This window comes from Hylobates moloch, unplaced genomic scaffold (assembly GCF_009828535.3).
Source record: "Hylobates moloch isolate HMO894 unplaced genomic scaffold, HMol_V3 SCAFFOLD_13, whole genome shotgun sequence".
Classification (NCBI taxonomy): Eukaryota; Metazoa; Chordata; class Mammalia; order Primates; family Hylobatidae; genus Hylobates; species Hylobates moloch.
In genome coordinates, this window is record NW_026652288.1 from 23,858,450 (window position 1) to 23,874,082 (window position 15,633).

The window sequence follows — 15,633 nt, forward strand, 5'->3', positions numbered from 1 at the left end:
GTGAAGACCATTATAATCCTAAAGTATACAATCCCTTTTTAAATTTTTTTAAATTTTTCTTTGAGACAGAGTTTCGCTCTTGTTGCCCAGGCTGGAGTACAATGGTGTGATCTTGGCTCACTGCAACTTCTGCCTCTGGGGTTCAAGCAGTTCTCCTGCCTCAGCCTGCCAAGTAGCTGGGATTAGAGGCATGCGCCACCATGCCTGGCTAATTGTTTGTATTTTTAGTAGAGACGGGGTTTCGCCATGTTGGTCAGGCTGGTCTTGAGCTCCTGACCTCAGGTGATTTACCTGCCTTGGCTTCCCAAAGTGCTGGGACCACAGGTGTGGTCCACTGTGCCTGGACCACTGTGCCTGGCCTATGATCATTTTATATGAAGAAAAAGAAACCAAATTATGGAAAGGTAGAGCAGGTTTCTTTGGTTTTTTATTCTTAGGAGCTCTGGAGTGGGGAAAAACCTGGTCATTTTAGAAGTCTTGTAGTTATTCTCTATTCATTAAAAAAAATCTACAAAAGCATTTCCTTTGAGTTTTAGAATAGGAATTCAAAGTAATTTAGACTCCTGTGGAATTTACACTGTGCACAAGGCATGGATATGCGTGATCATTTGTTCATTCATTTACTCACATTCAGCAGACTTGAAACACAAGAAGGAGAGAGAAAGGCGTGGACAGCTCGTGCAGTGGAGTGTGGCGAGTGTCACAGAACTCAGCATAGGGATTATGGGACGTGGGAGGGAACACTCCTTTCTACTGGAGATACAGGAAGGATGTCAGCACAGGCTGCCCGGGAGAGCTAATACTTGAGGTTGTAATGAGTCTTCAGATTTTTAAACTGCCAATACAAGAGTTAAAGTGGAGAAATGTAGGTTTCAGTTTTTCGCTCCCATGCAGCAGAAGTAGCCACCTGATATGACTATTAATTTTTTAAAAAATACGTATGGATCTGAAGATGGAGGTGGTTTCTTTTGCTTCTCCCAGAAAACCAAGCCAGGTCAGTCATATGAAGATGAATAGATTCTTCTGGTTCTGGGTAGAATGTCGTCATCTGGGGTGCTGGAGGCAGTACATGTTATGCTGCCTGGTTTATTCAGTAATTGTTTACCTAGCACTTCAGTCCAGCACTGGGATGAGTGCTGTGGGGGAAATGGAGGGGAAAAATAGTCCCTCTGTCTAAGGCTTATCAGGAGCGGGAAGAAAAAATACTTCTGTATGTCCCTACCCTTTGACACAAACTCATTGCTCTGGTCACCTGACCCTCTGTTCTCACAGGCCCTTACAGATCAGTTGTCAGCTTCCCCAGGAGGCATGCGTCCTCCCAGGCTAGGTTAGGAGCACTGCCCCTGCTCCTACAGGATCCTGAGCCGGCCCCTCTCAGGACTAGATTGTCACTGTGGGTGACTAGGCTGTCCTAGACCAGGAGATCCTTGAAGACAGGATCTAACCTGGATGTGGCACACAATGGCAACACAAATATTTACTGGCTGATGCAATGACACAGAGCGCTTAACGGAAGTGCGTCTCTTCTATCTGGGCGGCCCTCCGTCCCTCCCTTCCCTCCCTCCCTCAGTTCAGCCATTTAAGGCTCTGTGCGACATCCTCCTCTGAGGTGTAGATTGGCACATTCTGGGGTCTTTCTTCTCAGCTGCTTTGGTATACAGTAAGGGCATACTTGAATGCTTAGGTCAGATTTTATTTATTTAAATTTCAACTTTTAGATTCGGGGGTACACATATAGATTTGTTACATGGGTATATTGGGGTGTGAGGTCGGGGTGCTGAGGTTGGGGTGCGATTGAATCTGTCACCCTGGTAGTAAGCAGAGTCCCGAATAGGTCGTTTTTCAACCCTCGCCCCCTCCTGCCCTTCCCACTCTTGTGGTCCTCAGGGTCTGTTGTTCACATCTTTATGTGGGACACATTTTGAAAGCTTAATACAGACTGCACTCTGGTACTCAAAGAGTCTCATTTCTCTTGTAGGTTACAGTCCCACCATTTGTTGATCCTCTGTTTCAAAGACAGCAAGAGGTGGATGAAGAGAAGAGAACTGGTCTTCAATGTGAGACAGGTGCTTTGTGATCACTGGGCCTCTTTTTTGAGACTGCTAATTGTCCAGTGATTTCTCACTCCTTGAAGAGCAACTGGAGTTCTTGAAGAGTGCTGATTTCGATTTTTTATCTTCCTGTAGGAAAACGACATTCCATAAAGGAACTTAAAGAAATAGAGAAGGCCAGGCTGCATGCCAGCTCGCCCTACTTCACTTTCACTTCACACCGTGTGATTCCAAAAGAGTGGCATAAAGCCTCTGCAAGAGCCAGGAGTAAAACTTACAAATACAGGTACAGAGGAGCAGAACAAACAAATATTTGTTTAACTTGCAACTTACTTTATTTCCCACTGAAGCTCTTGTAACTAGTCACGCTTTTGTCTTTTAGTAGTTTATAGTTTTATTATTACTATCATCACCTTTGTATTATGAAATATATGTAGAGGACAGAATAAAACATAAACAGCTTACCGAGTCCCCGAGTCAGTCCTGTGGAATCACCAGCCATTTCAAGAAAGGGAACCTGCCCCCTCCCGAGACAGTCTCCTCCCTGCCCCAGAGCTCCCTTCACTTTATAAGTGTTCACCTCCTTGCTCTCCCTGTGGTGTTATCAACTAACTTTGTATCCTTAAACAATATAGTTTATCTTGCGTATTTTTGAATTTCATACAAACAGAACCTGAAAGCATTTATTCTTTTATGACTGACTCTTTAAAAAACATCTTTATTAAGATGTAGTTTACAGGCCGGGCATGGTGGCTCACACCTGTAATCCCAGCACTTTGGGAGGCCGAGGGGGGTGGACCACCTGAGGTCAGGAGTTTGAGACTAGCCTGGCCAACATGGTGAAACCCCATCTTTACTAAAAATACAAAAATTAGCTGGGCATCATGGCAGATGCCTATAATCCCAGCTACTCTGGAGACTGAGGCAGGAGAATCGCTTGAACTCGGGAGGCAGAAGTTGCCGTGAGTCGAGATCACGCCACTGCACTCCAGCCTGGGCAACAGAGTGAGACACTGTCAAAGAAAAAAAAAAGATACAGCTTACATACCATGAAAGTAATCTGTTGGGGGTTTGTACATGTACAGTTCATTGTGTGACTGCTTTTGCTCACCATTATGTTTTTCAGATTCCTTTCTGTTGTTGCATATAGCTCCAGTGTGCTAACTTCTGTTTTCTGATTGTATTCCATTGTATTTGACTATGCCATCATTTAAGCAATCCACTGTTGTGGACATTTGGGTTGTTTCCACATTTTGGCTATTGTGAACAATCCAGTTTGGTGTTTTGGTTCCCACAATCCATATTTATTATTTATTTATTTATTTATTTATTTATTTTTGAGTCGGAGTCTTGCTCTGTCATCCAGGCTGGAATGCAGTGGTGCAATCTCTTAATTTTGATATAATCAAATCTATTTTTCTTTTCCTTTATAACTAGTGCTTTTTATACATTATTTTAAAATGTCTTTTCCAGAAGCTGTATAGCCTTTTTTTTTTTTTTTTTGAGATGGAGTCTCACTCTATCGCCAGGCTGGAGTACAGTGGCACGATCTCGGCTCACTGCAACCTCTGCCTCCCGGGTTCAAGTGATTCTCCTTCCTCAGCCTCCTGAGTAGCTGGGACTACAGGCGTGCGCCACCACACCCAGCTGATTTTTGTATCTTTAGTAGAGATGGCCTTTCACCATGTTGGCCAGGATGGTCTTGATCTCTTGACCTCATGATCCGCCCACCTTGGCCTCCCAAAGTGCTGGGATTACAGGTGTGAGCCACCGTGCCTGGCCTGCTTTTATAGTTTTGCTTTTCAAATTTAGGCTTATCATCCAGTTAGAATTGCTTTTTGTATATATTTTATGTGGGGCCCAATGGAATTTTTTCCCTTTGATGATACCCATTTTCCTCAGTACCATTTATTGAAAATATCATTTCCCTGCTGTTCTGCAGTGTGGACTTTCATACAAATTCAGTGCTGTTATGTATACTTAATTTCCAGTTCTCCATCCTAGCCTATTTGTTTACTATAGCTTTTTTTTTTTTTTTTTTTTTTTTTTTTTCAGACAGAGTCTCGCTTTGTCGCCCAGGCTGGAGTGCAGTGGCGCAATCTCGGCTCACTGCAAGCTCCGCCTCCCTGGTTCACGCCATTCTCCTGCCTCAGCCTCTCCGATTAGCTGGGACTACAGGCACCCACCACCATGCCTGGCTAATTTTTTGTATTTTTAGTAGAGACAGGGTTTCACCGTGGTCTCGATCTCCTGACCTCGTGATCCGCCCGCCTCGGCCTCCCAAAGTGCTGGGATTACAAGCCTGAGCCACCGCGCCTGGTCTACTATAGCTTTTTAATGAGTTTTGATACCTGATAGAACAAATACACCAATATATTTTATAATTAGCTCAAGTTTCATGTAGACATACACACATACAAACAAATCCCCAAACAAACAAAAAAGTAATGACAAAAACCACAATTACTTTTGCACCAACCTAATACTTGGGGTTTTGATTGGGATTGCACTGAATCTGTAGATCAATTTGGGGAGCATTGACATCTTTACAATTTTGAGTCCTCTAATCCATGAACATGGTATATATCTCTCTATTAGTGTGGGTCTTATTTTATGTAAAGGAGTGGCTCTTAAATTGATTAAGAAGCTGGCAATGTTTGGAGACATTTCTGGTTGTCAGGGGCATGGGGTTCTACAGGCATCTACTGGACATAGAGCAGGGACGTGGCCAAATATCCTACAACAAAGAATTACTCAGCCCCAAATGTCAGTAAGTACTGTGGATAAGAAACCACGTCTAAAGGTCTTGTAGATCTTTGTTTAGATTTATTCCTACTTATTTTATTATTATATATAATTTCATTTTCTAGGTAATTGTAATGTATAGAAATAAAAATGATTTCATATATTGAATTTGTATTTGGCAACCTTGCTAAACTTTATTATGAATTCTGACATTTCATCTATAGAGTCTTTTGGATTTTCTATTTACACAATATTCTTTTTATTTTTTTGAGATGGAGTCTCGCTCTGTCACCCAGGCTGGAGTGCAGTGGCATCATCTTGGCTCACTACAACCTCTGCCTCAACCTCTTGAGTAGCTGGTATTATAGGTGTGCACCACCACACCCGGCTAATTTTTGTATTTTTAGTAGATATGAGGTTTCACCATGTTGGCCAGGCTGGTCTCGAACTCCTGACCTCAGGTGATCCACCTGCCTTGGCCTCCCAAAGTACTGGGATTACAGGTGTAAGCCACTGTGCCCAGCCCACAATATTATCTTCTAATAAAGAGAATTTTATTTGTTTTCCATTCCTTATACCTTTTATTTCTTTTCCTTACCTTATAGTACCAGTTAAGATCTCTGGCACAAAGTTGAAGCGGTGAAAATTGGCTTCCTTGTATTATTCTTAAACTCAAAGGGAAAGCTTTTGGTGTTTTTTTCGTTTTACATTATTTTTAAATTTCCATTAGTAAGTTAAGGAAGTTCATTTTCTTAGTTTGCTATCAGTTTTTTTTTAGATAATAGATTTTGACATATATTAATTTTTATGCATTTATTGATATTTATTTTTTTCTCCTTTGTTAATGTGGCCATTTTTATTTTATTTTATTTTTTGAGATGTAGTCTTGCTCTGTTACCCAGGCTGGAGTGCAATGGCATGATCTCGGCTCACTGCACCCTCTGCCTCTCAGGTTCAAGTGATTCTCCTGCCTCAGCCTCCTGAGTAGCTGGGATTATAGGCGCCCGCCACCACACCTGGCTAATTTTTATATTTTTAGTAGAGAAGGGGTTTCACGTTGGTCAGGCTGGTCTCAAACTCCTGACCTCAAGTGATCCACTCACCTTGGCTTCCCAGAGTACTGGGGACTTACAGACGTGAGCCTGTGTGCCCCGCCTCTGGAAAATTACACTGACTCATTTTTAAAATATTTTATTACAAACATTTTCAAATGCACTGAATGTAGAGAGTGCAACACATTCCTATGTACCTATCACCCAGGTTCAGCAGCCATTGACATTTTGCCTTTCTCTCTCTCTTTCACTTTACCCCACTTTCCCTTTTGTGCTCACACTTTTGTGGGAAAATTCTAGGTCTCATGTCATGTCATTTATACTCTACCATGTACCTTATGACAAATAAACAACACAGAAATATTGTTTACAGTTTTCATAAATGTGCATCTTCTCATGAAAACTCTGTTTGCTTTAAGACATCTTTATTTCCCTCCTTTTTTCAACTTAATCAACTTTATTTTTCATAACAAATTTTATGTTCACAGCCGACTTGAGTGGAAAGTACCTAGAGACTTCTTGTACACCTACTGTCCCCCAACAAACACAACCTCCCCCACTGTTGACATCCTGCACCACAGTGGCACAAACTACATTGACATTATCACCCAAAGTTCGTAGTTTACATTAGGGTTCACTCTTGGTGTTGTACATTCTATGTGTTTTGACAAATGTACAATGACATGTATCCGTCATTCTGTTCCAGTGTCACACAGAATAGTTTCACTGTCCTAAAAATCATCTCTGCCCATTCCTCTCTCCTCTCCACTAACCCTTAGCAACCAGTGATTTTTTTTTTTAACTGTATCCATTGTTTTGCCTTTTACAGAATGTCATATGGTTGGAATCATACAACATTTAGCCTTTTCAGACTTCACCTTCATTCTTAAAGGATGTTTTCAGGATTAAGAATGTTAGGTTGGCAGTTATTTTCTTTCAACATATATCTTGTTGTCTTTTTCAACTGAGAAGTCACTTGCTAGTCTTACTGTTGTTCCTTTGAAGGTAATCTGTCTTTTCCCCGGATGCTTTTATGATTTTCTCATTGTCTTTGATTTTTTGTAGTTTTATGTGATGTTTCTAGATGTGGATTTCTTTTCATTATCCTACTTGGAATTCATGGGTCTTCTTGAATCTGTAGGTTAATGTCTTTAGTTAGTTCTAGAAAGTTTTCAGTTATTTTCTCTTTGTTACCTCTACCATATTCTCCTCTCCTCTCTTTTGGGTACTCTAGTTAAACATATTTTAGATTTTCTCACTGATCCCCTCTCTGTCTCTTATCATTTTTGTATATTTTCTATCCTTTTTGTTTTTCCATGTTTGGTTCCAGATATTTTATTATCTCTTTTGTTGTGTCTGTTTGTTGTTAAACCCATCCTTTGAATTACTATTTTCAGTTATTTTATAGATCTAGAATTTCTATTTGATTTTTTTAATTTTTATTTTTAGAGCTGGCATACATGTGAAGATTGTGCAGGTTTGTTACACAGGTAAATGTTCGCCTAGGTGATCAACCCATCATCTAAGTATTAAGCCCAGCATGCATTAGCTATTTTTCCTAATGCTCTCCCTTCCCCCTCCCCACCCCTCCTTGATTCTTTTTCAAATAGGTTTTGGGGAATGCTGTCTGTACTCGGGGCCTGGAGAGTTTCTGTCCTCCATTGAGAAACCAAGTGCATTGCTTGACTTGTCTCTTAGTGGGAGGGTGATGTTGAGAACAAGGTTAAATACTCTCCTGCCAGGACATCAACCAGACCCAAAGAGAAAAAATCCACCAGAGATGCTAGAAGCACAGAGAAATCAGTCTCTACCTTGGTACTTAATATTGGTGACCTGGTACTTGAAATGCTCCCACAGAGGAAGGTAAGAGTTGGAGATTGTCAACTCATTCCTGAAGGCTCTCCCCTCTCTGGAATTCTTTTTAAAGCTGTCCAGTGATTTTAAAATTCTTAATTTTGGTAGTAAATTTTCTGCTTTTTCTTCTCTATTTATTTCAGCAGGACTTTTAGCCTGTGTAGACTTCTACACAAACATGGAACTCTGTTATACTCTCTCAATATTTTGTTTTCATTCCCCATCCTGAGTTTTGTTGGAATAAACAGAGCTACTTTGTTTATGCTTCCCCTAGTGATTTGGAAGTTTTATGTATTATTTCTGGTTTTATGGTTCCTTTATCATTTTAACAAACATTTTTATTTAAACACCAGTAAGTACACAATCCCCCCACCCCCACAACAAGACAAAGGCTTCTTGTCTCTCCTCTGGCTGCTCTGCTGGTATTCTTCCTTCAGGCTGGTCTCCTCCAATCCATTTTCTGCCCAGCAGCCAGAGTGGTCTTTTTAAAGTGATCAGCACTCCTCCACTGGAAACCCTTCAGTGCCATTCCCCTTACGACAAAGCCCAGGCCCTCAACATGGCACATGAGGCACCATCTGGGCCCTACCACCCTTTCCGGCCTCATCCCAGAAGTCCCATCGACTTAAAAAAAGGAAGATTGATTAACCACGAAAACCTCTGGGTCAAGTCAGCACATTCATAACTCCCTGACCTGCCAGGCTGTTGCCTGCCTTTGCTCCCTCTGTCTGTCACTGGCCATTCCGGTGCAGGCAAGAGGGCAGTTATCACAGGGATACAGAACTCTCCAGCCCCTTACTGGCCCTTTCCTCCATCAGCAAGCCCCTTGAGAGCAGGGACTGTGTCTTACTATCTTGGTGGTCCCAGCACTTAGCTGGAGCATAGTAGATCATGAATAAGTGGTTGTTGAATGAATTAATGGAGGAAGAAAAGATAAGGCTTATTTCCCTCGATAGGGCTAGGCTTCCTGGGGCAGAAATGGTGGCAGCCCTGGTGAAATTCCTCCGGGAGGACACACCCAGAGGATGCCTCGTGTGGCTATTTGATGAAGTAAGAAAAGGACTTGAGAGCACGTGGCGAGGTGAGGCAGAGACAGTTTGATGACAAAAGCCAGAATCCTCAAAGGAAAGGCGGGAGAGGGGCTCGATATGTTAGCACTGGTATGTCACGGAAGCCAAGCCAGGAAGGGAGCCAGGCTGCTCGGGGGACCGACCGGGAGGCTGGAGCCAGGCGCTTAGGGGACTGACCGGGAGGCCGGTCCCTGCCTCTGTGGGGCTATGTGGCACTCACCATCACTTCTCTTCGTGAACCTGCTCTGTTTCTCTTTCTTTGCACATGGGCTTTCTGTGCTTTCCTGTGAGCGCTGGCAAGTGGAGGCGCCGTCCTGCCTGAGTTTCTGTTTTGAGCGCTCAGAGGCTGCCTGGAAGCCCCTTTGTCCCAACTACAGCCATAGGGATTGAAGCTCTGGACCTGGTGCCTCAGCCATGGCTGGGGAAGGGTCCCCAAGTCACCACCTCCCTAGGAATTGGGCCAGCAGAGGTACGGACAGGGCAGGCAGATTGAGGGGCAGCCACCAGTGGTGGCTGGTGAGTCGTTCCTTCTCAAAAGTGATGATTGAGTTCATTACATTAATCTTCAGAAACTATTTGATGGTGCAATTCCATCTGTGCTGAATCGAGACAATTTTTTTCTGCTTCACAGTCCTGAAAAGTTCCTCTGTGCAGACAAGAAACAGAAAATAAAAGAGAAAAAGACGACCGACCTAAGTCAGGCTGCGTTTGAAAGGCAGTTCCTTTCCTCAAAGCTCAGCCGGAAGAACAAGGTGGGTGAAAGGAAGGGTCTGGTGAGCAGAGGCCTGGGGCAGGGCTGGCATGCAGAGCTTTGCAGCCCCCGTGAGCAGCACATACTGGTCCCAGAATGAGCCACCGCCACAGCCCTCCCTGTCAGACAGGCACCCAAGGGCGGAGGAGGCATGGCCCAAGAAGAAAGGCGTGAAGAGGAGGGAGAAATGGCGGGTGGCCTCAGACTCAGCACTGCAGCTCTGACAGGGCCCCTCAGGCGGGGAAGCCTTGCATGAAGAAACTCAGACAAGTGGTAAATGTGGGACCTGGACCCCACTTTCCAGAGACAGATCCTGTCCTTCCGAGGTGAGGGCCAACCTGGCCACAGGGGCTTTTCCCCCTGAGATTTCTTCAGCGCCTTTGCCTGGGCCTTTGCCCTTCTGCCACTTTCCTGCCATTTTCCACTTACTCCATCCAAACTGCACCAGAAATGGTGTTCTCCTTAGTCCACACACAACAGGTGGGAAGTTTTTGAAATGAAATTTATACCAAAAAATTAGGGCAAGATGAGATTTTTTGATATTTAAAAGGTATTTTTATATGTAGGAATTTTCTGAGTACAGATTTCTTATCTGGAGCTCATGGTTCATTTGACACAGTTTTCAGCTCCTGGTCTATTTCCCCTTTCATTCTCTCTGTCACGCCTTGTACCCTGAGGCCTGAGGCACAGGACCCTCCCAGGGAAGGCCTAGGGGGCTTGGTGGGCCACCGCTCAGCTCAGGACCTGACAGCATCACTCCCGCCCCTCACCACCACACACACAGGATGGGGGACTGCTGCTGCTTTCCAGCCTGCGAGCCTGGATAGGTATTTTGCGACCCAGCTCCTGCTCAGTCCCATCGCTGTCCCCAGTCTCTCCAGGGAGTAAGGGATTCTCCGTCTGCAGTAAGTTACCTGTGACTCTTCAGCAGTTTCCTCTGAGCATAATTATATCTGAGAGCACAGGGAGCTCCTCGTGCTGTATATTTTTCAAATGTTCAAGATGTACAACGTGATGATTTGCTATAGGTATTGACTGTGAAATGTTTGCCACAGTCAAGCTTGTTGACATACCTACCAGCTCACATTTACTGTTTTCGTGTGTGTGGTGAGAATACTCACGATCTACTATCTGAGCAAATTGCAAGTATATGTTATTAGTAACTGTAGCATCTGTGTTGTCCATTAGGCCTCTAGAACCTACTGTTACTCGTGGAGGGTCTTCACTATGAGTTGTCCAGGTCCTTGGCATTTTGAACAAAGAATTGACCAAAATGCACAGAGTAGCAGGGGAATGAAACGCGGGAGCGAAGCAGCGAAAGCAGGGATTTATTCAAGACAGAAAGCTCTGCAGGGTGGGAGCGGGCCCAGCAAGGGCTCAAGGGTGTTAAGTTCCCTGTTTGAGGTTCTTATCTGCTACCCCTTATCTGGATGAAGGATTTGGTTCCTGGCTAATTAAAGGCTGAGGTGAATTGGCGCTCTGTGCAGATGAAGGGATGGTCCCTGTGCTGGCTGCGGCTAATCCAGGGCACTCTCCCTTTCCATCTGAGACGTTGTAGGGAGAGTAGCCTTTGATCTTTTGCTGCTTGGCTTGGGGAGATGGGGTTTTCCTTTTGGTTCTGCTTTCAGAAGTGTGTATTAATTGGCCTCAGGTTCCCTGCCCCCAGACCCAGGTGTTTTCCTTTTGATCCAGCTTTGGGAAGGCAGCTCGAATTGGCCTTGGATTTCCTGCGCCCAGACCTTGCTGTTTTCTCAGACCTTGCTGTTGTCCCTGTCTCCAGACCCTGTTCTCCTGCCTCAATAGTTACCACGGAAAGTTTGTACCCTTTGACCAACACCTGTCACCTCACTGCCCCCATGCCCTGACTCTGGTAACTACCCTTCTACTCTCGATGGGTTCGACGTCTTTGGATACCACATATTGTTACAGGAAAGGGGTCCTGATCCAGACCTCAAGAGAGGTTTGTTGGATCTCAAGCAAGAAGGAATTCAAGGCCAGTCCACAGTGCAAAGTGAAAGCAACTTTATTGAGAAAATAAAGGAATGAAAGAACGACTACTCCATAGAGCAACCCCGAGGGCTGCTGGTTGCCCATTTTGTGGTTATTTCTTGATGATATGCTAAATAAGGGGTGGATTATTCTTGCCTCCCCTTTTAGACCATATAGGGTAACTTTCTGACCTGGCCATGGCATCTATAAACTGTCATGGCACTGGTGGGAGTGTAGCAGTGAGGATGACAAGAGGTCACTGTCGTCACCATCTTGGTTTTGGTGGGTTTTGGCTGGCTCTTTTTTATTAGCCTGTTTTATCAGCAAGGTCTTTATGACCTGTATTTTGTGCTGACCTCCTATCTCATCCTTCACCGTCTGGGAATGCAGCCCAGTAGGCTTCAGCCTTATTTTACCCAGCTCCTATTTAAGATGGAGTTGCCCTGGTTCACACACCTCTGACAATATGAGATCAGGCAGTATTTGTCTTTCTGTGCCTGGCTTCTTTCACTTAGCATAACATCCTCCATGTTCACCTATGTTGTTGCAAATGACAGGACTTCCTTCTCTTCTCAGGTGGGTTAATGGTCCATGGTATGCTTACCATATGCATTTTCTTTACCAGTTCATGTCAGCAGACACTGAGGTTGTTCCTATTTCTTGGCTATTGTGAATAATGCTGCAATGAACACGGGAGTGTAGATACCCTTTCAAGTTAGTGATTTTATTTCCTTTGAATATATGTATATACATCTGGAAGTGGGATTGCTGAATTGTATGGTCATTCTATTTTTAGTTTTTTTTTGGAAACCTCCATGCTGTTTTCCGTAATGGCTGTAGTAATCTACATTCCACCAACAGTGTACAAGGGTCCTGTTATATATAAAGTTTCAGTGCCACAAAAGAAATACCACTTGAATATAAGATTTTCTTTTCAATTCTCAGCAAGGCAAGGTACTTCTAGTTATTATTGTTGACCAGCTAAAATTGGTAATGGCTATCTAAATTTACTGTCCCCATTGTACTCTTTGAGATGGAGTCTCACTCTGTCACCCAGGCTGGAGTGCAGTGGCTGATCTCGGCTCACTGCAAGTTCCATCTCCCAGATTCACACCATTCTCCTGCCTCAGCCTCCCAAGTAGCTGGGATTACAGGTGCCTGCCACCACGCCTGGCTAATTTTTTTTATTTTTAGTAGAGACGGGGTTTCACCGTGTTAGCCAGGATGGTCTCAATCTCCTGACCTCATGATCCGCCTGCCTTGGCCTCCCAAAGTGCTGGGATTACAGGTGTGAGCCATTGCGCCCGGCCCCAAGGCAAGGTACTTCTAAATAGAAGGGTGCGCCCTTAGAGATGGAGCAATGGTGGGTGCACACTTGGACAAGGGAGGAGAAAGGTTCTTATCCCCGACGCATGTGGCCCCTGCTGCTGTGTCATTCCCCTATTGGCTAGGGTTAGACCGCACAGGCTAAACTAATTCCAATTGGCGAATTTAAAGAGAGTGATGGGTTGAGTGCTTTGGCGGGAGTCGGGGCAGAGCAGGTAGCAGGTAATTGGAATGAGTCAGGGTGGAGCAGGTAATGGAAAAAGGTTGCTTTACGAGGAAGTTTAAAAGTAGAAGCCAAAGAATTGAACATACTGACATATCCTTTGAAAATAAATGTAGAACTTTTGCTGGGCGCGGTGGCTCACGCTTGTAATCCCAGCACTTTGGGAGGCGGAGGCGGGTGGATCACGAGGTCAGGAGATCGAGACCACGGTGAAACCCCGTCTCTACTAAAAAAAATTAAAAAAATTAGCCGGGCGTGGTGGCAGGCACCTGTAGTCCCAGCTACTTGGAGAGGCTGAGGCAGAAGAATGGCATGAACCCGGGAGGCGGAGCTTGCAGTGAGCCGAGATTGCGCCACTGCACTCCAGCCTGGGTGACAGAGCGAGACTCCGTCTCACAAAAAAAAAAAAAAAAAAAAAAAAAAAAAGAAAATAAACGTAGAACTTTTGTCTAACAGTCCCACACAAGGGAACACTTCTTATCTTTCGACTTTTTCATAATAGCCAACCTAACAGGTGTGAGGTGACATCTCATTGTGGTTTTGATTTGCATCTCCTTGATGATTAGTGACGTTGAGCACCTTTTTATATACCTGTTGACCATTTGTACATTTTTTGGGGGGTGGGAAGGAGGCTTTGGAAAAATCTCTGTTGAGGCTCTGTCCCCATTTTTAAATTGGGTTACTCACTTTTTTGCTATTGATGTGAATGAGTTCCTTATATATTTTGGATATTAACCCTTTATTTGATACATGGTTTGGAAATATTTTCTCCTTTTCTGTAGGTTGCCTTTTTGTTTTGTTTGCTGTGCAGAAGCTTTTTAGTTTGATATAGTCCCACTTGTTTATATCAGATCTTAATGTGACTGTGGTCAGTTCTACCCTTAATGGTTGGGTGGGCTATACTAGTAGACCCAAGTGGACTGAGGTTTAAATGCAGTAGCAGTTAAGTTTTGCTTGTGTCCTGGCACTGTCCCAGTGGGTCAGCAGGCTGTCCCTCACTGTGCGGTCTTTCGGGTCCTGTCTCATGGGCCTGTGTCATCTTCAGCACCTGGCTTCCGAGGTTGCCCTAGGAACTCATTCCTGTCAACCTGTAAAGGGAAGAGATCGTGGATGAGTTCTTCCTGGGAGTCAGGTGTATGTGGGCCGGGCTGGAGGTGGCATGTCGTTTCCTCTGATGTTCCCTGGGCTAGGACCCAGTTCCATGTCTGTCCCTAACTGTAGGGTGAAGGGGCATGGGGAAAAGTATTCCGTGGCTGGTCTGCCCACAATGGCAGGAGAGCATTTTGTGGACAGCTGGTCATCTCTGCTGTACATACCACAAAAACATTAGTTATTTGTGGAGTTCAAAGATACAGACAGCCTTGTCTGAGAGTTGGCAGGAACCAGACAGAGTGAGAGAGAGAGAGGTAAAGCAAGAGGGCTGGCTGGAAACCTTCCTGAAACAGCAGGTCTCAGCTCCAGCAGGAGGGCTGAGTGTGGGGCAGAATCAGCGGGGGTCCTCCCTGCACCTGTAAGCCCCGCATCCCTGCACCACACTTAGCCCTTCTCTTCTGTCACTAGGTTTTAGGAAGCAGACAGCAGAGACCCCGCTCCTGGGCTGCTGGGGACAGCCAACAGCACAGGGGTCCCCAGCCTGTTGGAAGAAGAGTGATGACAGCTGAGGTCCTGGGGCAGCACCTGGCCTCCCTGCAGAAGGTGGCCAGGCAGGGCCACCCTTGGTACTGAAGCTTTGTGGACTTGACTTGGCAGTGTCTGTACAACAGTTAAAATACTCCAAATATACTTTCTTTCTCCAGAAGTGGAAAAAAATTGCAAGAAATACCCAAATCACAGGAGTTCTTATTTATTGAGCTCCTGTTGTGAACCAGGAACCCTGTGAGATACTTTGTTCACTGAAAAGTTTTCGCAGTAAGATACTATTATCCTCTCCCAACACACAACGCTTTGAGGCTTGGTGAGCTGCTCAGAGGTGGCAGTCCCCTAGCTCAGAGGTGGCAGTGTTCTCTCATGCCAGTCCCTCAGGTGCCACACAGCACGTTTATCCCCTCCTCACATGCACTCAGACTTGGTCATCAAATTACTCACAATTTGGGTTGCCTTTTAAGAGAGCGGAGTGCCCCTCGCCGGCCATGGCACCTGCTCCTGAAGAGCACTGGAGGGACCTGCTGAGGGGGTTTCTCAGCACAGGGGAGATGTCTGGGCACATGAGGCACATATGCCAGGTCCTGCTGGGGTGGAGGTACATAGACTCAGGCGGTACAGAGACTCAGGCGGTACAGATTCGGGGTATGGAGTCTCGGGTTATGGAGACTCAGGGGGGTGTGGAGACTCGAGGTGTGGAGACTCGGATGGAATCGGGTATGAAGACGGGGTGTGGAACCGGGTGTGTAAGTCGGGGGTGTGTCGGGTGTGAGTCTCGGTTTGTGAGGTGTGGAGACTCGGGGTGTGGAGACTCGGGGTGTGGAGACTCGGGGTGTGGAGTCTCGGGGTATGGAGACTCAGGGGGTATGGAAACTCATTCGGGGTATGGAGACTCGGGGTATGGAGACTCGGGGTGTGGAGTCTCGGGGTG

The 15,633-nt window shown here is 45.2% G+C and overlaps 1 protein-coding gene across 15 annotated transcripts in view; it reads left to right on the plus strand.

Moving 5' to 3' along the window:
- The window catches only part of FAM228A (family with sequence similarity 228 member A), a 51,236-nt gene that overhangs the window by 13,159 nt on the left and 22,444 nt on the right, over window positions 1-15,633 (plus strand). For 5 of the 15 annotated variants that reach the window (XM_058426585.1, XM_058426584.1, XM_058426589.1 and 2 more), the window contains 6 exons: window positions 1,979-2,066; window positions 2,187-2,337; window positions 7,298-7,338; window positions 7,459-7,711; window positions 9,404-9,524; window positions 14,622-14,888. In XM_058426585.1, the coding sequence (XP_058282568.1) occupies window positions 1,979-2,066; window positions 2,187-2,337; window positions 7,298-7,338; window positions 7,459-7,711; window positions 9,404-9,524; window positions 14,622-14,786 (819 nt within the window). In that variant the 3' untranslated portion in view covers window positions 14,787-14,888. The other 10 variants (XM_058426593.1, XM_058426591.1, XM_058426590.1 and 7 more) reach the window with 8 other exon arrangements.